This window comes from Silurus meridionalis, chromosome 12 (assembly GCF_014805685.1).
Source record: "Silurus meridionalis isolate SWU-2019-XX chromosome 12, ASM1480568v1, whole genome shotgun sequence".
Taxonomy (NCBI): Eukaryota; Metazoa; Chordata; class Actinopteri; order Siluriformes; family Siluridae; genus Silurus; species Silurus meridionalis.
Genome location: NC_060895.1, coordinates 20,029,614 through 20,051,688, shown reverse-complemented (window position 1 = coordinate 20,051,688; position 22,075 = coordinate 20,029,614). Strand labels below are relative to the sequence as shown.

At 38.5% G+C, this 22,075-nt stretch overlaps 3 protein-coding genes and 2 pseudogenes across 3 annotated transcripts; all 5 read right to left on the bottom strand.

Annotated features, from left to right (window-relative positions):
- Positions 1–2,045: 2,045 nt before the first annotated feature.
- Positions 2,046–3,020, bottom strand: LOC124394314 (olfactory receptor 2AT4-like). The gene has a single exon (XM_046862454.1). It carries the CDS (start codon positions 3,018–3,020, stop codon positions 2,046–2,048), a length of 975 nt encoding a protein of 324 aa, XP_046718410.1.
- A 3,457-nt stretch (positions 3,021–6,477) lies between these two features.
- LOC124394313 (olfactory receptor 2AT4-like) lies at positions 6,478–10,822 on the bottom strand. Its single transcript, XM_046862453.1, has 4 exons — positions 10,761–10,822; positions 10,250–10,576; positions 7,285–7,844; positions 6,478–6,542 (listed from the first exon to the last, which is right to left on the bottom strand). Exons 1-4 carry the CDS (start codon positions 10,820–10,822, stop codon positions 6,478–6,480), a joined length of 1,014 nt encoding a protein of 337 aa, XP_046718409.1.
- Positions 10,823–12,623: 1,801 nt separating this feature from the next.
- On the bottom strand, positions 12,624–13,565 carry LOC124394311 (olfactory receptor 2AT4-like). The gene has a single exon (XM_046862452.1). The coding sequence runs from the start codon at positions 13,563–13,565 to the stop codon at positions 12,624–12,626; it is 942 nt and encodes a 313-aa protein (XP_046718408.1).
- Positions 13,566–18,013: 4,448 nt separating this feature from the next.
- On the bottom strand, positions 18,014–18,741 carry LOC124394310 (annotated as a pseudogene).
- A 172-nt stretch (positions 18,742–18,913) lies between these two features.
- On the bottom strand, positions 18,914–21,497 carry LOC124394309 (annotated as a pseudogene).
- Between the last annotated feature and the right edge of the window lie 578 nt (positions 21,498–22,075).

Below are 22,075 nucleotides of genomic sequence, written 5' to 3'. Positions count from 1 at the left end.
GGCCAAGCTGAAGGAGCCAGTGGATCTAAGGGTCGTTCTCTCCAGCAAGCAGGCCGTGGCACATAGGCCCTGACAACCAAAGGGCCTCAACCTTAGAAGGGCGTTGTACACTGGGAGGTCAGGCTGTTAACCCTGCTACAGGATGTTCTTCAGAGCACAGCCACCTCCAGTGAGTGTTTTCCCCCACCTCCGTCTGGTCTCATAGCAGATGGCCTATGCACATGAGACCCCTCCAGTGGTTTAGAGACAGAGGGTTCTCCTGAAAGGGCAATCCACTCCGTACTATCAAGGTCTCGCAGCGAGCCCTAAGCGCCTTAGATATGATAGATGCATCCCTCATGGGGTGGGTAACGGTCATGAGTGGACGCTCCGCCAAAGGTTGATGGAACAAGCTCCATCTCATGTGGCACATAAACTGCCTAGAGATGCTGGGCGTGTTTTTGACTCTGAATTACTTTCTCCCAGACCTGAGGGAACATGTGCTGGTCCGTACGAACAACATTGACTCTTACATTGACCGACATTTGGGACTGGAGTGTACTCTGGAACGAGACGCTGCGTCTCCAAACCACACTCCCTGCATCCCTGCAAAGCTTTCCTTCTCATTTGCAGAAGCTAGCATCGGCTCCACTGCATGCGCATTTTGTAGCATCCTGGTTGTGACGTCAACCTGCCGGTGACGTTGCGTCTTGCTGTTGGCTGAATTACACATGTGATTCAGAGCGTGAGCAACACGGAAGTGTTTCCAAAGCTTTGTAATGCAGTGTTTTATTCCCTCAGGGAACTAAGGTTACATACGTAACCTAGAGACGTTTTATAGTAAAACCTTCAAGGTTACCCTCTGCAAGGTTCGGTTATGTTTAATTTCACTGCCTTAACTAGCTTGATAGCTGCAATTAATCAACTTACCAAAGTGAAACAGCTTGTAGGCAAGATGCAGGTGCATTTTCTAACATTGTTAGACCAAAGAATTTACAAAACGTTGTCCTGATCTGTACACAGAACATCTTTGTAAACTCACTTTAAGTAAAATACCACTTTAAACTTGATTCAATGACAAACTAGTTATAGGCCAAAAACAGTAGCATTTACCTGTTATTACAAAACCCTTTAAATGGTTGATTCCAAGACATAATCCAGGGTCACCTATATTTAACTAAATATTTATTTAAAATGATGGTTTGCCTTAGTTGTATTTTACCAGGAGTCTTTTTTAAAACCTAGGCTAATTGTGCACTTGTATTGTAATAAACCTGCAGTATGCAGAGTCTTAAAAGTTTGCATAATTGCAAGTCTTACAGTGGCTATCAGTAATTTGTATTATACTAAAACGTTTTTAAAATGTTTTGCATTACAGGGTAAGTTGACCTAAATAGCAAAAATAAATGTTAGTTGTTTCAGTTTTGTAGCTGATAATAAATCATGATAGCATTTTGTCATGGGTCAGACAAGATTTACTCCTAAAATGACCATGAACCAGATGCATGTGACATGCTGCTAAGTGTTGTTGCTCAACAGAAGGAATCAAGGCAATAGCTTGCAAAGCTATTTAAGCACACAGAGTGATTAAAGAAAAACAGGAAACAGGTTTGAATACAGGTGAGCATGAACACTGTAATGTTTGGCCTAAAATCGGATAAGGATGGGATGTTCCTTTATTTGATGAGGGCCTGCATGTCATTATAATCCAAAAATTATATTTGTTAGCAAAAATCTATATATAAAAACTAAAAAGGATAAATGTTACAAAAAAACAGCATCTATATTTCTTGCAAAAGATCTGAATCATGCCTGATTTCCATTCATACATTTGATAAAAATTTTAAGCTTTGAGTAAAATTAATAACGCAAGTATGTAAGCATAGAATATTTTAGGCACTGTGCTTATTAGACTCTGTGCTTTTTTGCCTGCCCATTTCAATAAATGTTAACAGATAAAAATAATTCTTCACAGTATTTCGAACATCACCACCTGTAGTCAGGCATATGAAACAAATTGCAATAAAATAACAAGGAACACAATAACCAATTTAACATCTGACAATTTATTCTGAGACCTGACATATACATAAGGATCTATCTAATTTGGCCTTTTTAAATTTTCTTATCAAGATTTTCTTTACTTCTTCTGTTTTTAGGCTATACAGTACAGGGTTGATCATTGGAGGTAGCAGGCTATACAACATAATAATTGCTATTTGCAAATCAGCATTAAATGTAATACCTATATTGGCAGCCAAATAATAAAAACACCTTGGTAAGAAAAACAGTGCAATTATAATGAGTTGAGAGCTACATGTGGAAAACACCTTTAGCTTCCCCTGTGCACTTGATATTTTAAAGACAGCTAAAATAATGAAGAAATATGAAAAGAGAATAATGGCAAGAGATCCCAGCAGTACTACTATGGCATAAACAAAAGCTGGAACACTATATGGAGTCCTGTCTGTGCATGCAAGTCGGGTAATAGAAACATGATCACAATAGCAGTGTAAAATGGTGTTGGATCCACAGTAAGGGAGGGGGTAAGCCCGAACAACCATCATTATAATGCTAAGATGAGCAAAACTCCAGACTACTATTGAAGAAATTACTATATTCCTGTTTGACATAAAAGTATGGTAACGGAATGGGTAACAAATAGCTATATATCGATCTATGGCCATTAATGCAAGTACATATGAATTGACTGTAGCAAAATAATGTACTAAGTACATCTGAAAAAAACAAGCTCCAAAAGAAATGTTGCCGTCTTGAAACAAATATCTTGCAATGATCTTTGGTAAAGTGCATGTACTGAACAGTACATCAGACAACACAAGACTTGTATAAATAAAATACATGGGTTTATGGAGATTTCTGTTAGTTGTTAACAAAAGAAGAAAAATTCCATTACCTATCAGAGTGAAAACATAAACTAACAACATAATTGCAGAAATGAAGACATAGTATTTAGGATGGAGTCCAGGAAAACCAAAAATGAAAAAGTCCTTTACAAATGTCATGTTTCTGTCCGACATGATCTGACCTATACTTAAAGAAAAAAAATTCAATTGTTAATGAATAAATATTCCAGTTTTTTAAAGTATTGTGAGCACTGTGTATATGAACAAATCAAGTTTAAATATTGTTATATTACATTTATGTAAAATTTACATGGATTACTATATATTTCATATAAATTACCAAAAGCTATTATGAAATTATGTGTTTTATCCATACCTTTACAGAGTCATAGCACATCAGGAAATATGTCAGTGCTCTAGGGTAATTTATTTATCTGAACATGTCAAGTCATAAGTCACATGTCTAGCAACATGTATTATTAACATTATGTAAATTTCCTAAGACTTGTGTAAGAAGCTACATTTTATTCTCCATAATAAAGTGTGCATAAACAACATCAACATGCTATTCAGGACATTTTACTGTTTTTTTTACCAATTTATGTGGAATTGTTGAACTGCTAAATGGTAAAATGACTATTTTTTGCCATATAATTTAGATCATCAGTGAAGCACAGAAACCCATTGTATTGTGTATGTCAGAGGTGGGAAGTAACGAAGTTCAAATAGTTTTTTACTGTACTTAAGTATATTTTTCTGGTATCAGTACTTTACTTCACTATTTTTATTATTTTTTTTTTTACACTATTTTTTTTCACTGTTTTTACACAAATATCTGTACTTTCTACTACTTAAATTTTCAACCCAGGCCCGTTACTTTAGTTATTTTTAATTTTCACTGCACACCTATTTTAGCCCATCAACCTATTACTTGTCATTGTGTGGCTTTTTCAATCCACTGGTGTAATATTTCCTGGCTCTCACACACCACAGATGTAGGCTAGTTTACAAAGCTCACAATGAGCAGGCAGAAGGCAAAAATAAGTATGGGGTTAACGTGGATGAGACAGAAGGAGTCAGCAACGTAAACATGACTGAGAACAGACACATTCCTTATCATCAGATCTTTTCTCTGCTTGTGTTCAGCCTGGATACATTCATTAGGTAACAAAATTTTAAATAAGTTTTATATTAATATATTAACCAGGGCTGTCAAAGTTCAAACGCAAATTCATTTTAACGGCACTAATTTTATTAACATCAATTAATGCAGTGGGCGTTTCTGTTTCACCATTTTTATTAAAAATAGACATACATAAATAAATAACTAAATATAACAGAGAAATTGAAACCTTCAGCGCAACATACTTTTATTCACGATGGCCTTTCTTTACTCAGATGTAATAAATAAAAAAAATATTTTTAATCAGTAAACATTTGTTTTAATCATGCGGCAAGTCTCAAATCAAACACCAAAATCCGCCATTTTTTATTCATAACGCCGAAACTAATTTAAATGACTGTATTTTTTGATTGTACATATAGAGAAATACATCATTCAAATTTGTAAAGAGTTTACTTTTATTTGTACACACTCATAATCAAAACAAAACGCTTTTTGTAAAATAAAGAAAACAGACAGGGGGTGCTCTCTGCCGTCTCGGTCATCTTCCTACACCAACACATAAATAAAAGAACCAGAATCTCAGTAAATACTTGCCTCACAAACATAATAAATATATGTATAGAAAGCTTAATCTGTCTTTTACATAAAACAGTACACATCGAAAACAAATATTCTGATTATGTAATCGGTATGAAAGTTAGGAGAGCCTTATTAACCCATGTGGAAACATAGCAAATGTTCCGTTTGGTGTCCTGATGATTTATCTAATTTAAACCACCATAATTACTTCAAAACAGTTACAAGAATTTTTTTGTCCTCATGCTGTATGTTGAACTTGGTTTCACACATTTGCATAAAGCATCCATATTTCTCCATGTCCATGTTGCTTAGAGTATTTACAAACTAAGTATTAATAAATGGTACAGTTACAGTAGAACAGATAGAAATGTGTGATTAGGTTGCGATTAAATACTTATATCAATTGACAGCCCTGACGTGAGGTCCAATTACCAGCGTGACACTTAAACAGGTAGTAGTAATGGCTACTTTTTACTTAAGTACATGTCAGAGCCTAAATTCTATTACTTTAACTTGAGTAAAAAAGTGTAGTCAGTCCAGAACTTTTACCTGAGTATTTAAAAACGAGTATTTTTACATTTACTTAAGTAAAAGATTTGTGAACTTTGGCCACCTCTGACATATGTATTAAAACACCATGTGTTAATATTATCATTGTGTTTATTGCAGACTACAATATATGCAATAGTGATATACATGCTCGGGAGGATAAGAGGCTGATACTGCGTTCAATCAATCAACTCGGGTAAAATGTAGGTTAAGGATGGGAGGCAGATGTGGACCTCAGAACACCTTGGCTCTAATTTTAAAGAAAGCAGACAGCTGCAGCCTAAAAATAAAAGGAACTGCCTTAAGAATTTTTAAAATGAAATCTGGAAGAGACAATTCTTAAGGGCTGGGCATAATTGCAATGCCAGAAAGACAATCTTTCATTTACCAAACAAAGCTTCTTTTGAGGTCTATTGTAAAGAGGTTGCTTACCAAGGCCCAGAGGTCTGATGCAGGATTTGATCAGAGATTGGCCAAGTTGTGTTAATTAAAAAATGCTCATGGATATGTTATGGCTATAAATGATATGATTGACTTTATTTTTTTATTATTCTATTAACTTTTTTAGAGTTAAGTGAGGCAGTGTTTATGCTGTCTTCAATTCAAACAGCGTATATCAGGGCTTCATTATATTACAACTGAAAGAGAAACAGAAGACTAAAAGCATAAAAAAATGAAGGAAGCAAATGATAAAGCAAAGAAGCAATAGTGCTTTAAATTGCACATTAAAAACACAGAGCATAGTAAATTGCATTCAAACACAAGAATTGTTCGTTTTGTCAAAGTGATCAAAAAGAAACCCATAACAACAAATGACAATTATCCACAAATTTTACAAAGTAATGTAGGTAGCATGAACTATGTCTAACTGTGCAGCTTTTAAAATACTGGGAAAACTAACTAACTAACTAACTAACTAATTAACTATCTATCTATTATCTATCTATCTATCTATCTATCGATCGATCGATCGATCGATCGATCGATCGATCTATCTATCATGTACTTACATCTTCTGATTTTACGAGATTGAGCATTAGAGGGAACAGGCTACATTGGTCAGGTAATTAAGACACCCATGTAAAAGCAGAGGGAAAAACTGTTTAATGTTAAACTGTTTATTTGTGTTTAAATGTACAAGACATCTACAAAAATGCAAGAATAGAATATTGAATCATTTAAGAATATAATTCGCTGTGTTTTATAGTGTATAACTATATTAAAGATTATATTGGGTTCTTTTTTTAAATCACAGTACTATACCTATTTACTTGACCATTTCTGAATAGCTACTTACATATAAATGTTAATAACATTTAGGATTTAGGACATTTTTGCTTTTTAATAAAATAATAGATTTTCTTCATGGTTTTCAAATCATTTAACTGTTTGATTACTGCAGTATCTGCTGAAATCAGGCACCATGAGTAAAGCGTATTCCACTACAAAAACAGAAACATAATGGCACAGTAAACACATCACAATATACATCATATTGTCAAAAGTATTTGAACACCCACCATTTATGGCTATATGTGTTTTTTCCTTAAAATTTGGAGGTACACAGTGCACACCGGAGCTACTCACTCTACATCAGTAACTGCCTTTCATAATACCCGTGTGGCTGATAATTACAAATATCCATAAGCACACTCCAAAATCTAGTGGAAAAGCTACCCAGAAGAGTGTAGGGAATTATCAGAGCAAATTGGAACTAAATGTGGAATGTAATGTTTTTAAAGATCAAATACCCCACTTATGACCAGGTGTACTTTTGGAAATATATATTGAACACCTCAATTTAGAAATGCCATGTGCCAGACTGCTTCAAAACATCCACCATCATGACATGACTTATAGGAATTACTGGACTTAATCTTTATAGGGAGATCTTCAATGTGATCTTTCAAAAAAACAAAATATATTAATTAATAATAATAATAATAATAATAATAATAATAAACATAAAATGACATTTCTAATACCCTTGTGGGTGAATGAGCACATCCACAAGCAGACTTAAAAAAACAATAGTGGAACATCTACCCATGAATGTGGAGGTTATTATAACAGCAAATAGAAACTAAATGTAGATTTAAATGTTCAAAAAAAACTTACCAATCTTATGGTCAGTTTTACACATTTTTTTTCCTACACTGCATCTTAAAACCTGATATGCTATGCTTTTAAAATATTTTCTTATCAAAATATTCTTAACTTCTTCTGTTTTTAGACTGTAGATTAAAGGGTTGATCATTAGAGGTAGCATGCTATACAGCAAAACAATTGCTATTTGCAAATCAGCATTAAATGTAATACATACATAAGCAGCCAAGTAATTAAAACACCTTGCTAAGAAGAAGAGCGCAATTATTATAAGCTGAGAACTACATGTGGAAAAAGTCTTTAGCCGCCCCTGAGTACTTGATATTTTTAGAATAGCTAAAATAATAAAGGAATAGGAGAGCACAATGATGGCAAGAGATCCTAGCAGTACTACCATGGCATAAACAAAAGCTGGAAAACTATATAGAGTACTGTCTGTGCATGCAAGTCGGGTAATAGATATATGATCACAATAACAGTGTACAATGGTATTAGCTCCACAGTAAGGAAGAGGATAAGCCTGAACAACCATCATTATACTGTTAGGATGAGCAAAAAGCCAGACCACTATGCTTAGAATTACTATATTTCTGTTTGACATAAAAATATGGTAATGAAATGGGAAGCAGATTGCCCCAAAGGGGCGGCCCCTGACGCCCCAAACCCGGAGGAGGACCCCTCCAACCGCCCAGGGTCAAAGGGGACCCGGCCAGAACCGCCGCGGAGCCAGGAACAGCAGGGAAGGGCCGAGGTGAAGCGACCACCACTACGGAGAGCCGGAACGGGACAACGACCCCAGCGGGGTCCCGGAACGGAGCACAGCCCCACGCGGAGGCCAGGAACGGGGCAAAGTCCTTCGCACAGACTAGAGGCGGAGAGACGTCCACCACGGAGACCTGGAGCAGAGCGCCGCCCTCAGCGAAGACCGGAGGCAGAGCGACATCCTCCGCAGAGCGACGCCCTCGGCAGAGACAGGAGAGCGACGCCCTCAGCGAAGACCAGAGGCAGCGCGACATCCTCCGCAGAGCGACGCCCTCGGCAGAGACAGGAGGCGGAGAGACGACCCCCCTGGAGCTCTGGAGCGGAGTGACGCCCTCGGCGGAGACAGGAGGCGGAGAGACGACCCCCCTGGAGACCTGGAGCAGAGCAACGCCCTCGGAGGAGACCTGGAGCAGAGCAACGCCCTCGGAGGAGACCTGGAGCAGAGCAACGCCCTCGGAGGAGACCTGGAGCAGAGCAACGCCCTCGGAGGAGACCTGGAGCAGGCGCCGCCCTCAGCGAAGACCGGAGGCAGAGCGACATCCTCCGCAGAGCGACGCCCTCGGCAGAGACAGGAGGCGGAGGCGACCCCCTGGAGACCTGGAGCAGAGCAACGCCCTCGGAGGAGACCTGGAGCAGGCGCCGCCCTCAGCGAAGACCGGAGGCAGAGCGACATCCTCCGCAGAGCGACGCCCTCGGCAGAGACAGGAGAGCGGCGCCCTCGGCAGAGACAGGAGAGCGGCGCCCTCGGCAGAGACAGGAGGCGGAGGCGACCCCCTGGAGACCTGGAGCCCGGCGACCCGGACAGTGGAGTGGAGAGACAATCCTGGTGACTACTGGAAGCGGGGCAGAGCTCTCAACGGGGCTTACCGGCTGGAAGACCCTCTGGATGGAGACCAGAGATGGAGCGACGACCCTGACTGAGCACAGAGGCTGAGTGATGACATCGGCAGGGTTAATCGGTGCGACGTCACCCTCCAGGGAGCTTAGGGGCGACCTGTCACCATCCAGGGAGCTTGGAGGCAGAATGTCACCGTGGGAGGAGCTCTGCGAGCTGCCTTTTGAGTGCTGGTGTGGTGAGCCGTCACCCTTCGGGAGACTGTGGGCGAGCCATCGCCTTCGGTGGAGTCTGGGGGCAACTGGTCGACTTCCCTTTTGCAGTCTCGGATGTGAGTTGAGTGCTCCTTGGGACGCTGGAGCGGAACCGAGCTCTCTTTGGGACGCTGGAGCGGAACCGAGCTCTCTTTGGGACGCTGGAGCGGAGCGGAACTTTCCCGGAAGTCCTGGGATGGAACCAAGCTCTCCTCGGAAATCAGGAGCAAAGCCAAGCTTTCCTCAGTAACCAGAAGCAAAGAGGAAGCCGCCTGGAAGCCTAGGAGTGGAGAGGAAGCCGCCTGGGGACCCTAGAGCGGAGAGGAGCTCACCTGGGGACCCTGGAGTGGAGAGGAGCTTGCTGGGAGGTCCTGGGACAAAGCCGAGCTCGCCAGGAGGTCCTGGGACAAAGTCGAGCTCCTTTCAGGACTCTGGAGCAGAACGGAGCTCTCGGGGACTCTCTGGAGCAGAACCGAGCTCTCGGGGATGCTCAGGGACAGAGAGGAGCTCACAGGGTCGCTCTGGGACAGAGAGGAGCTCACGGGGTTACTCTGGGACAGAGCCGTGTTCTCACGGAGGTCCTGGGATGGAACGGAGCTCTCTTCAGGACCCTGGAGAGGAACGGAGCTCTCTTCGGAGACCTGGAGCAGAGCTGAACCAACCCGAAGGAGCACGGCGGAGATCCCTTAGAGGACCTTCGGCGAAGTGGAGCTGTCCTGGAGGACCTGGAGCAGCGTGGTGACCTCCTGGAAACTTTGATGAGGAATCCTGCAAACGGCAGTCCAATAATAACATCCACGGTGCGTTATGGAAGAAGCGCGGTGCGGAGGAAACGACGGAAAAGCGTCAGTAGTCCGAGGTGCGCTGGGGAAGGTAAACGCAGCCGTGGAGTGAGCGAGGAGTCCGGAAGGAGAAGGTATGTAGCGGGAGCAGCATACATACGACCACACACCACCATGAACCTACATGAACACGCATGGACATATAACAACGGACGCTGAGCGTGGGTAAATGAGGGGTTTATATTGGCGGTGTGATGCCCGAGTAGATGGGAGTCAGGTGTTCCCCATGAAGCCTGATTGCGAGCAGCTCTGTGCGGGCGGGGCACGCACGGGAGAAGGAGTGAGGTGCTTTGGGGAATGCCGAAGTCTGATAGCCGCCGAAGGGGGCGTGGCAGGGGAATTCCTGACAATATCGATCTATGGCCATTACAGCTAGTGTATAGGAATTGACCACACCAAAATAATGCACTAAGTACATTTGGAAAAAACATGCTGCAAAGGAAATGATCCCTTCTTGGAACCAATATCTAGCAATGATCTTTGGTAAGGTGCATGTACAGAACAATACATCAGACAACACAAGATTTATATAAATATAATACATAGGTTTATGGAGACTTTTGTTCGTTGCAAAAAAAATCTGAAAAATCCCATTTCCTATTAAAATGAACAAATAAATGAAAAACATAATTGCAGATACAAAGACATAGTAGTTAGGATGAAGTCCAGGAAAAAGTCTTTCACAAAAGTCACGTTTTTACTTGACATGACCTGATTCCCTAAAGAGAATGTATATAATATAATGCAGATATATTCAAGCATATTAAACCATAATATATTACTGTATTGTTAGTAGATCATGATGAATTATTCTTTTGTTATGCATTCTTTTCTTAACTTTACGGAGTGTTGGTAACCTACCGTTGAACATTTGTAAAGAGCTGTGTGATAGGGCAGTTTATATAATAACCCACAATGTGCATGTTATGTGACTAGAAAGAAAAAACTAAACTGTCTATCAAATATAGCGCTAGCATTAAAATGTACATAATAATGTGTTAAAATTGTGTGTATACAAAGAATGTGTATACACACGAAGAAATTATGACAGCTGTATTTTTTTTTTTTGGATATTTATAGTTTATTGCAATATTCATATGGATGACGTCCAAAGAGGTCCTCACTTGTTTGGCAAATTTCTGCAATCAACCTACGTTTGAATTTTTTTTTTTCAGATTCATAATATAGTTTTAGTCTTCATTGTAACATTTAATTCTGATAATAATTTTGTGTGCTATGTAAGTGTATGAAAACAACAAAAGCAATAAAAAATATTCACACTAGCAGATGAGTGGTGTGATACAGCTGACATGAATTGTCTCCAGGTTACGTATGTAACCATGGTTCTCGAGGTAACAAGAAGCTGTGTCAACAACGCTTTTGAAACGCTTTTTCTTTGTCCATGCTCTGAATCACTATAACAGAACCTTTCAGAAACCTAGCTGATGTATTAAGTGAAGCACAAGCATCCAAGCGACCAGGCTAGTGAGTGCTGCTAGATACTGGGTATCAACCCTATCCCTATCCTACCCGAGATCCAGGCTATCACTGTTTGCATTTCTGAGACTCTAAGATATTTACTAAACTTGACCTACAAAGAACCTTTGATGCACATCAAAGAGGATGAATGGAAGGTAGTATTCAACACCATCAGTCACTTTGAATATCGAATCATACCCTATGACCTTGCAAATACACCATAGGTTTTCAGGCATTTATAAACTAATTTCTTTGCCACCTTTATGATAATTTTTATTTACAATATCCTGATCCTCTCAGAATTGAAAACAGCATGTCCATTAGGTAAAAGCAGTTCAAAACTGACATTAAGCGGATGATGCTGTATGTCAAATTGGGAAGAGTAGACAGCATGAAAATGTGCAAATACTTTTAACAGTTTAATAGTGTTTACAATCCACAGAAAGTTTAAAATTAAAAAATACCAATACTGAATAATGTCAATAAACTCTTATAAAACAGTTTGTGCACAATTGAATTGCTTGTATATCTTGTAATTAAAACAATATATGCAAGTAATTACATTACATTCTCAGAATATTAATTTTAAAATGAAATACACCCAAAATTGAACTAGAGATATATACATTTATTTCTATGGAATGATTTATATGTATGCTTTAAATTGAATTCGGCATGATAAAGCATGGTAAATACCTGATAATATATTATAATAGCATTTTTACATTGGTCAGACCAGATTTACTTCTAAAACCATGAACCAGATGCATGTGACATGCTTGCTATGTGTTATTATCTGTAATGTCTGGCCTGGATTCAGATAAGGATGGGTTGTTCCTGGATGGGATAAGGGTCTGCAAGTCATACTGATCCAAAAATTGTATTTGTTAACGAAAATCTAAATTTAAAAACCAAAAAGGATGAATGGTACCAAAAAGCAGCATCTAGTTTTTTTTTCAATTTTTGATTTCCATTCATACTTTTAATACAAAAAAATAAGCTTTGAGTAAAATGATTTAGTTGTGGAAGCATTGGATATTTTAGGTCCTGTGCTTATTAGACTCTGTGCTTTTTTGCCTGCCCATTTCAGTAAATGTTAACAGATTGAAATTATTTCCCCACAGTATTTAAAACATCTCCACCTGAAGTCAGGCATATGGATCAACTTCCAGTAACAAGGAACACAATAACCAATTTAACATCTGACAGTTTATTTTGAGACACGACATGTACACAAGAATCTATCTAATTTGGCCTTTTTTTTAATTTTCTTATTAAGATTTTTTTCACTTCTTCTGTTTTTAGGCTATACAGTAAAGGGTTGATCATTGGAGGTAGCAGGCTATACAACATAATGATTGCTATTTGCAAATCAGCATTAAATGTAATACCTATATTGGCAGCCAAATAATAAAAACACCTTGGTAAGAAGAACAGTGCAATTATAATGAGTTGAGAGCTACATGTGGAAAACACCTTTAGCTTCCCCTGTTCACTTGATATTTTAAGGACAGCTAAAATAATGAAGAAATATGAGAAAAGAATAATGGCAAGAGATCCTAGCAGTACAACCATGGCATAAACAAAAGCTGGAACACTATATGAAGTCCTGTCTGTGCATGCAAGTCGGGTAATAGAAACATGATCACAATAGCAGTGTAAAATGGTGTTGGATCCACAGTAAGGGAGGGGGTAAGCCCGAACAACCATCATTATAATGCTAAGATGAGCAAAACTCCAGACTACTATTGAAGAAATTACTATATTCCTGTTTGACATAAAAGTATGGTAACGGAATGGGTAACAAATAGCTATATATCGATCTATGGCCATTAATGCAAGTACATATGAATTGACTGTACCAAAATAATGCACTAAGTACATCTGTAAAAAACAAGCTCCAAAAGAAATGTTTCCGTCTTGAAACAAATATCTTGCAATGATCTTTGGTAAAGTGCATGTACTGAACAGTACATCAGACAACACAAGACTTGTATAAATAAAATACATGGGTTTATGGAGATTTCTGTTAGTTGTGAACAAAAGAAGAAAAATTCCATTACCTATCAGAGTGAAAACATAAACTAACAACATAATTGAAGAAATAAAGACATAGTATTTAGGATGAAGTCCAGGAAAACCAAAGATGAAAAAGTCCTTCACAAATGTCACGTTTCTGTCCGACATGATCTGACCTATACTTTAAGAAAAAATTCAATTTTTAATGAATAAATATTTCAGCTTTTTAAAGTATTGTGAGCACTGTGTATATGAATAAATCAAGTTTAAATATTGTTATATTACATTTATGTAAAAATTACATGGATTACTATATATTTCATATAAATTACCAAAAGCTATTATGAAATTATGTGTTTTATCCATACCTTTACAGAGTCATAGCACATCAGGAAATATGTCAGTGCTCTAGGGTAATTTATTTATCTGAACATGTCAAGTCATAAGTCACATGTCTAGCAACATGTATTATTAACATTATGTAAATTTCCTAAGACTTGTGTAAGAAGCTACATTTTTTCTCCATAATAAAGTGTGCATAAACAACATCAACATGCTATTCAGGACATTTTACTGCCAATTTATGTGGAATTGTTGAACTGCTAAATAGTAAAATGACTATTTTTGCCATATAATTTGGATCATCAGTGAAGCACAGAAACCCATTGTATTGTGTATGTCAGAGGTGGGAAGTAACGAAGTACAAATAGTTTGGTACTGTACTTAAGTAGATTTTTCTGGTATCAGTACTTCACTATTTATTTATTTTTTAACACTTTTTTTTTCACTGTTTTTACACAAATATCTGCACTTTCTACTACCTAAATCTTCAACCCAGGCCCGTTACTTTAGTTTTAATCTATTTATTTTGTGGATTTTGTGGATTATTTTTTATTTTCACTGCACACCTATTTTAGCCCATCAACCTATTACTTGTCATTGTGTGGCTTTTTCAATCCACTGGTGTAATATTTCCTGGCTCTCACACACCACAGATGTAGGCTAGTTTACAAAGCTCACAATGAGCAGGCAGAAGGCAAAAATAAGTATGGGGTTAACGTGGATGAGACAGAAGGAGTCAGCGACATAAACATGACTGAGAACAGACACATTCCTTATCATCAGATCTTTTCTGCTTGTGTTCAGCCTGGATACATTCATTAGGTAACAACATTTTAAAATAGTTTTATTATAATATATTAACCAGGGCTGTCAAAGTTCAAACGCAAATTAATTTTAATGGCACTAATTTTATTAACAGCGATTAATGCAGTGGGCGTTTCTGTTTCACCATTTTTATTAAAAATAGAAATACATAAATAAATAACTAAATATAACAGAGAAATTGAAACCTTCAGCGCAACATACTTTTATTTACGACGGGCTTTCTTTACTCAGATGTAATAAATAAAAAACATTTTTAATCAGTAAACATTTGTTTTAATCATGCGGCAAGTCTCAAATCAAACACCAAAATCCGCCGTTTTTTATTCATAATGGCGATACAAATTTAAATTACTGTATTTTTGATTGTACATATAAGAGAAACACATCATTCAAATTTGTAAAGAGTTTACTTTTATTTGTACACACTCATAATCAAAACAAAACTCTTTTTGTAAAATAAAGAAAACAGACAGGGGGTGCTCTCTGCCGTCTCGGTCATCTTCCTACACCAACACATAAATAAAAGAACCAGAATCTCAGTAAATACTTGCCTCACAGACATAATAAATATATGTATAGAAAGCTTAATCTGTCTTTTACATAAAACAGTACACATCGAAAACAAATATTCTGATTATGTAATCGGTATGAAAGTTAGGAGAGCCTCATTAACCCATGTGGAAACATAGCAAATGTTCCGTTTGGTGTCCTGATGATTTATCTAATTTAAACCACTATAATTACTTCAAAACAGTTACAAGAATTTTTTTGTCCTCATGCTGTGTGTTGAACTTGGTTTCACACATTTGCATAAAGCATCCATATTTCTCCATGTCCATGTTGCTTAGAGTATTTACAAACTAAGTATTAATAAATGGTACAGTTACAGTAGAACAGATAGAAATGTGTGATTAGGTTGCGATTAAATACTTATATCATTTGACAGCCCTGACGTGAGGTCCAATTACCAGCGTGACACTTAAACAGGTAGTAGTAATGGCTACTTTTTACTTAAGTACATGTCAGAGCCTAAATTCTATTACTTTAACTTGAGTAAAAAAGTGTAGTCAGTCCAGAACTTTTACCTGAGTATTTAAAAACGAGTATTTTTACATTTACTTAAGTAAAAGATTTGTGAACTTTGGCCACCTCTGACATATGTATTAAAACACCATGTGTTAATATTATCATTGTGTTTATTGCAGACTACAATATATGCAATAGTGATATACATGCTCGGGAGGATGAGAGGCTGATACTGCGTTCAATCAATCAACTCAGGTAAAATGTAGGTTAAGGATGGGAGGCAGATGTGGACCTCAGAACACCTTGGCTCTAATTTTAAAGAAAGCAGACAGCTGCAGCCTAAAAATAAAAGGAACTGCCTAAAGAATTTTTAAAATGAAATCTGGAAGAGACAATTCTTAAGGGCTGGGCATAATTGCAATGCCAGAAAGACAATCTTTCATTTACCAAACAAAGCTTCTTTTTGAGGTCTATTGTACAGAGGTTGCTTACCAAGGCCCAGAGGTCTGATGCAGGATTTGATCAGAGATTGGCCAAGTTGGGTTAATTAAAAAATGCTCATGGATATGTTATGGCTATAAATGATATGATTTACTTTATTTTTTTATTATTCTATTAACTTTTTTAGAGTTAAATGAGGCAGTGTTTATGCTGTCTTCAATTCAAACAGCGTATATCAGGGCTTCATTATATTACAACTGAAAGAGAAACAGAAGACTAAAAGCATAAAAAAATGAAGGAAGCAAATGATAAAGCAAAGAAGCAATAGTGCTTTAAATTGCACATTAAAAACACAGAGCATAGTAAATTGCATTCAAACACAAGAATTATTCGTTTTGTCAAAGTGATCAAAAAGAAACCCATAACAACAAATGACAATTATCCACACATTTTACAAAGTAATGTAGGTAGCATGAACTATGTCTAACTGTGCAGCTTTTAAAATACTGGGAAAACTAACTAACTAACTAACTAACTAACTAACTATCTATCTATCTATCTATCTATCTATCTATCTATCTATCTATCTATCTATCTATCTATCTATCTATCTATCTATCTATCATGTACTTACATCTTCTGATTTTACTAGATTGAGCATTAGAGGGAACAGGCTACATTGGTCAGGTAATTAAGACACCCATGTAAAAGCAGAGGGAAAAACTGTTTAATGTTAAACTGTTTATTTGTGTTCAAATCTACAAAAAATGCAAGAACAGAATATTGAATCATTTAAGAATATAATTCGCTGTGTTTCATAGTGTGTAACTATATTAAAGATTATATTGGGTTCTTTTTTTAAATCACAGTACCATACCTATTTACTTGACCATTTCTGAATAGCTACTTACATATAAATGTTAATAACATTTAAGATTTAGGATATTTTTGCTTTTTAATAAAATAATAGATTTTCTTCATGGTTTTCAAATCATTCAACTGTTTGATTACTGCAGTATCTGCTGAAATCAGGCATTATGAGTAAAGCGTATTCCACTACAAAAACAGAAACATAATGGCACAGTAAACACATCACAATATACATCATATTGTCAAAAGTATTTGGACACCCACCATTAATGGCTATATGTGTTTTTTCCCTAAAAGTTGGAGGTTCACAGTTCTATATGATGGCTTTGGATGTGGTAGAATAAACTTTTCCGCACAAAACCAGCTCCATGAAGATAAGGTTTTTATGAGATGAATTAGATGACCTTGTTAGATGAGAGCGCTCTGCTACAGATCTCTGACCACAACTCTAATAAGGAGTTTTGGGATGAACTGGAACACTGAGTGCACACCAGAGCTACTCACCCTACATCAGTAACTGCCTTTCATAATACCCGTGTGGCTGATAATTACAAATATCCATAAGCACACTCCAAAATCTAGTGGAAAAGCTACCCAGAAGAGTGTAGGGAATTATCAGAGCAAATTGGAACCAAATGTGGAATGTAATGTTTAAAGATCAAATACCCCACCTATGACCAGGTGACTGAATACTTTTGGAAATATATATTCAACATATCAATTTGGAAATGCCATGTGCCAGACTGCTTCAAAACATCCACCATCATGACATGACTTATAGGAATTACTGGACTTAATCTTTATAGGGAGATCTTCAATGTGATCTTTCAAAAACAAAATATATTAATTAATAATAATAATAATAATAATAATAATAATAATAATAATAATAATAAACATAAAATGACATTTCTAATACCCTTGTGGGTGAATGAGCACATCCACAAGCAGACTTAAAAAAACAATAGTGGAACATCTACCCATGAATGTGGAGGTTATTATAACAGCAAATAGAAACTAAATGTAGATTTAAATGTTCAAAAAGAACTTACCAATCTTATGGTCAGTTTTACACATTTTTTTTCCTACACTGCATCTTAAAACCTGATATGCTATGTTGGCCTTTTAAAATATTTTCTTATCAAAATATTCTTAACTTCTGTTTTTAGACTGTAGATTAAAGGGTTGATCATTAGAGGTAGCATGCTATACAGCAAAACAATTGCTATTTGCAAATCAGCATTAAATGTAATACCTACATAGGCAGCCAAGTAATTAAAACACCTTGGTAAGAAGAACAGAGCAATTATTATAAGCTGAGAACTACATGTGGAAAAAGTCTTTAGCCGCCCCTGAGTACTTGATATTTTTAGAATAGCTAAAATAATAAAGGAATAGGAGAGCACAATGATGGCAAGAGATCCTAGCAGTACTACCATGGCATAAACAAAAGCTGGAAAACTATATAGAGTACTGTCTGTGCATGCAAGTCGGGTAATAGATATATGATCACAATAACAGTGTACAATGGTATTAGCTCCGCAGTAAGGAAGGGGATAAGCCCGAACAACCATCATTATACTGCTAGGATGAGCAAAAAGCCAGACCACTATGCTTAGAATTACTATATTTCTGTTTGAAATTTGTCAAAAATATGGTAATGAAATGGGAAGCAGACTGCTTCAAAACATCCACCATCATGACATGACTTATAGGAATTACTGGACTTAATCTTTATAGGAGATCTTCAATGTGATCTTTCAAAAACAAAATATATTAATTAATAATAATAATAAACATAAAATGACTTTCTAATACCCTTGTGGGTGAATGAGCACATCCACAAGCAGACTTAAATAAACAATAGTGGAACATCTACCCATAAATGTGGAGGTTATTATAACAGCAAATAGAAACTAAATGTAGATTGAAATGTTCAAAAAGAACTTACCAATCTTATGGTCAGTTTTACACATTTTTTTCCCCTACACTGTATCTTAAAACCTGATATGCTATGTTGGCCTTTTAAAATATTTTCTTATCAAAATATTCTTAACTTCTTCTGTTTTTAGACTATAGATTAAAGGGTTGATCATTGGAGGTAGCATGCTATACAGCAAAACAATTGCTATTTGCAAATCAGCATTAAATGTAATACCTACATAGGCAGCCAAGTAATTAAAACACCTTGGTAAGAAGAACAGAGCAATTATTATAAGCTGAGAACTACATGTGGAAAAAGTCTTTAGCCGCCCCTGAGTACTTGATATTTTTAGAATAGCTAAAATAATAAAGGAATAGGAGAGCACAATGATGGCAAGAGATCCTAGCAGTACAACCATGGCATAAACAAAAGCTGGAAAACTATATAGAGTACTGTCTGTGCATGCAAGTCGGGTAATAGATATATGATCACAATAACAGTGTACAATGGTATTAGCTCCACAGTAAGGAAGAGGATAAGCCCGAACAACCATCATTATACTGTTAGGATGAGCAAAAAGCCAGACCACTATGCTTAGAATTAGTATATTTCTGTTTGAAATTTGTCAAAAATATGGTAATGAAATGGGAAGCAGATTGCCCCAAAGGGGCGGCCCCTGAGGTGAGTGCTCTGGGGACTCCTGGGGCAAAAAGGAGGTCTGTGACGTAGCTTCGCCTTTTGAGTGCTGGTGTGGTGAGCCGTCACCCTTCGGGAGACTGTGGGCGAGCCATCGCCCGGTGGAGTCTGGGGGCAACCGGTCGACTTCCCTTTCACAGTCCCGGAGCTGAGGTGAGTGCTCTGGGGACTCCTGGGGCAAAAAGGAGGTCTGTGACATAGCCGCCTTTTGAGTGCTGGTGTGGTGAGCCGTCACCCTTCGGGAGACTGTGGGCGAGCCATCGCCTTCGGTGGAGTCTGGGGGCAACCGGTCGACTTCCCTTTTGCAGTCTCGGATGTGAGTTGAGTGCTCCTTGGGACGCTGGAGCGGAACCGAGCTCTCTTTGGGACGCTGGAGCGGAACCGAGCTCTCTTTGGGACGCTGGAGCGGAACCGAGCTCTCTTTGGGACGCTGGAGCGGAACCGAGCTCTCTTTGGGACGCTGGAGCGGAACCGAGCTCTCTTTGGGACGCTGGAGCGGAACCGAGCTCTCTTTGGGACGCTGGAGCGGAACCGAGCTCTCTTTGGGACGCTGGAGCGGAACCGAGCTCTCTTTGGGACGCTGGAGCGGAACCGAGCTCTCTTTGGGACGCTGGAGCGGAACCGAGCTCTCTTTGGGACGCTGGAGCGGAACCGAGCTCTCTTTGGGACGCTGGAGCGGAACCGAGCTCTCTTTGGGACGCTGGAGCGGAACCGAGCTCTCTTTGGGACGCTGGAGCGGAACCGAGCTCTCTTTGGGACGCTGGAGCGGAACCGAGCTCTCTTTGGGACGCTGGAGCGGAACCGAGCTCTCTTTGGGACGCTGGAGCGGAACCAAGCTCTCCTCGGAAATCAGGAGCAAAGCCAAGCTTTCCTCAGTAACCGGAAGCAAAGAGGAAGCCGCCTGGAAGCCTAGGAGTGGAGAGGAAGCCGCCTGGGGACCCTAGAGCGGAGAGGAGCTCACGGGTTACTCTGGGACAGAGCCGTGTTCTCACGGAGGTCCTGGGACGGAACGGAGCTCTCTTCAGGACCCTGAGCGGAACGGAGCTCTCTTCGAGACCTGGAGCAGAGCTGAACCAACCCAAAGGAGCACGGCGGTGATCCCTTAGAGGACCTTCGGCGAAGCGGAGCTGTCCTGGAGGACCTGGAGCAGCGTGGTGACCTCCTGGAAACTTTGATGAGGAATCCTGCAAACGGCAGTCCAATAATAACATCCACGGTGCGTTATGAAAGAAGCGCGGTGCGGAGCAAACGACGGAAAAGCGTCAGTAGTCCGAGGTGCGCTGGGGAAGGTAAACACAGCCGTGGGTGGCGAGAGTCCGGAAGGAGAAGGTATGTAGCGGGAGTAGCATACATACGACCACACACCACCATGAACCTACACAAACACGCATGAACATATAACAACGGACGCTGAGCGTGGGTGAATGAGGGGTTTATATTGGCGGTGTGATGCCCGAGTAAATGGGAGTCAGGTGTTCCCCATGAAGCCCGATTGCGAGCAGCTCTGTGTGGGCGGGGCACGTACGGGAGAAGGAGTGAGGTGCTTTGGGGAATGCCGAAGTCTGATAGCCGCCGAAGGGGGCGTGGCAGCGGAATTCCTGACAATATCGATCTATGGCCATTACAGCTAGTGTATAGGAATTGACCACACCAAAATAATGCACTAAGTACATTTGGAAAAAACATGCTGCAAAGGAAATTATCCCTTCTTGGAACCAATATCTAGCAATGATCTTTGGTAAGGTGCATGTACAGAACAATACATCAGACAACACAAGACTTATATAAATAAAATACATAGGTTTATGGAGACTTTTGTTCGTTGCAAACAAAAGCAGAAAAATCCCATTTCCTATTAAAATGCACAAATAAATGAAAAACATAATTGCAGATACAAAGACATAGTAGTTAGGATGAAGTCCAGGAAAACCAACAATGAAAAAGTCTTTCACAAAAGTCACATTTTTACTTGACATGACCTGATGCCCTAAAAAAAATGTATATAATATAATGCAGATATATTCAAGCATATTAAACCATACTATACTACTGTATTGTTAGTAGAACATGATGAATTATTCTTTTGTTATGCATTCTTTTCATACCTTTACGGAGTGTTGGTAACCTACCTTTGAACATTTGTAAAGGGCTGTGCTGCAGGGCAGTTTATATAATAACCCAAACTGTGCATGTCATGTGACTAGAAAGAAAAAACTAAACTGTCTATCAAATATAGCGCTAGCATTAAAACATTACATAATAATGTGTTAAAATTGTGTGTATACAAAAAATGTGTATACACACGAAGAAATTATGACAGCTGCTTTTATGTTTTGGATATTTATAGTTTATTGCAATATTCATATGGATGATGTCCAAAGAGGTCCTCACTTGTTTGGCAAATTTCTGCAATCAACCTACTTTTTAAAAGTTTTTTCCAGATTCATAATATAGTTCTAGTCTTCATTGTAACATTTAATTCTGATAATAATATTGTGTGCTATGTAAGTGTATGAAAACAACAAAAGCAATAAAAAATATTCACACTAGCAGC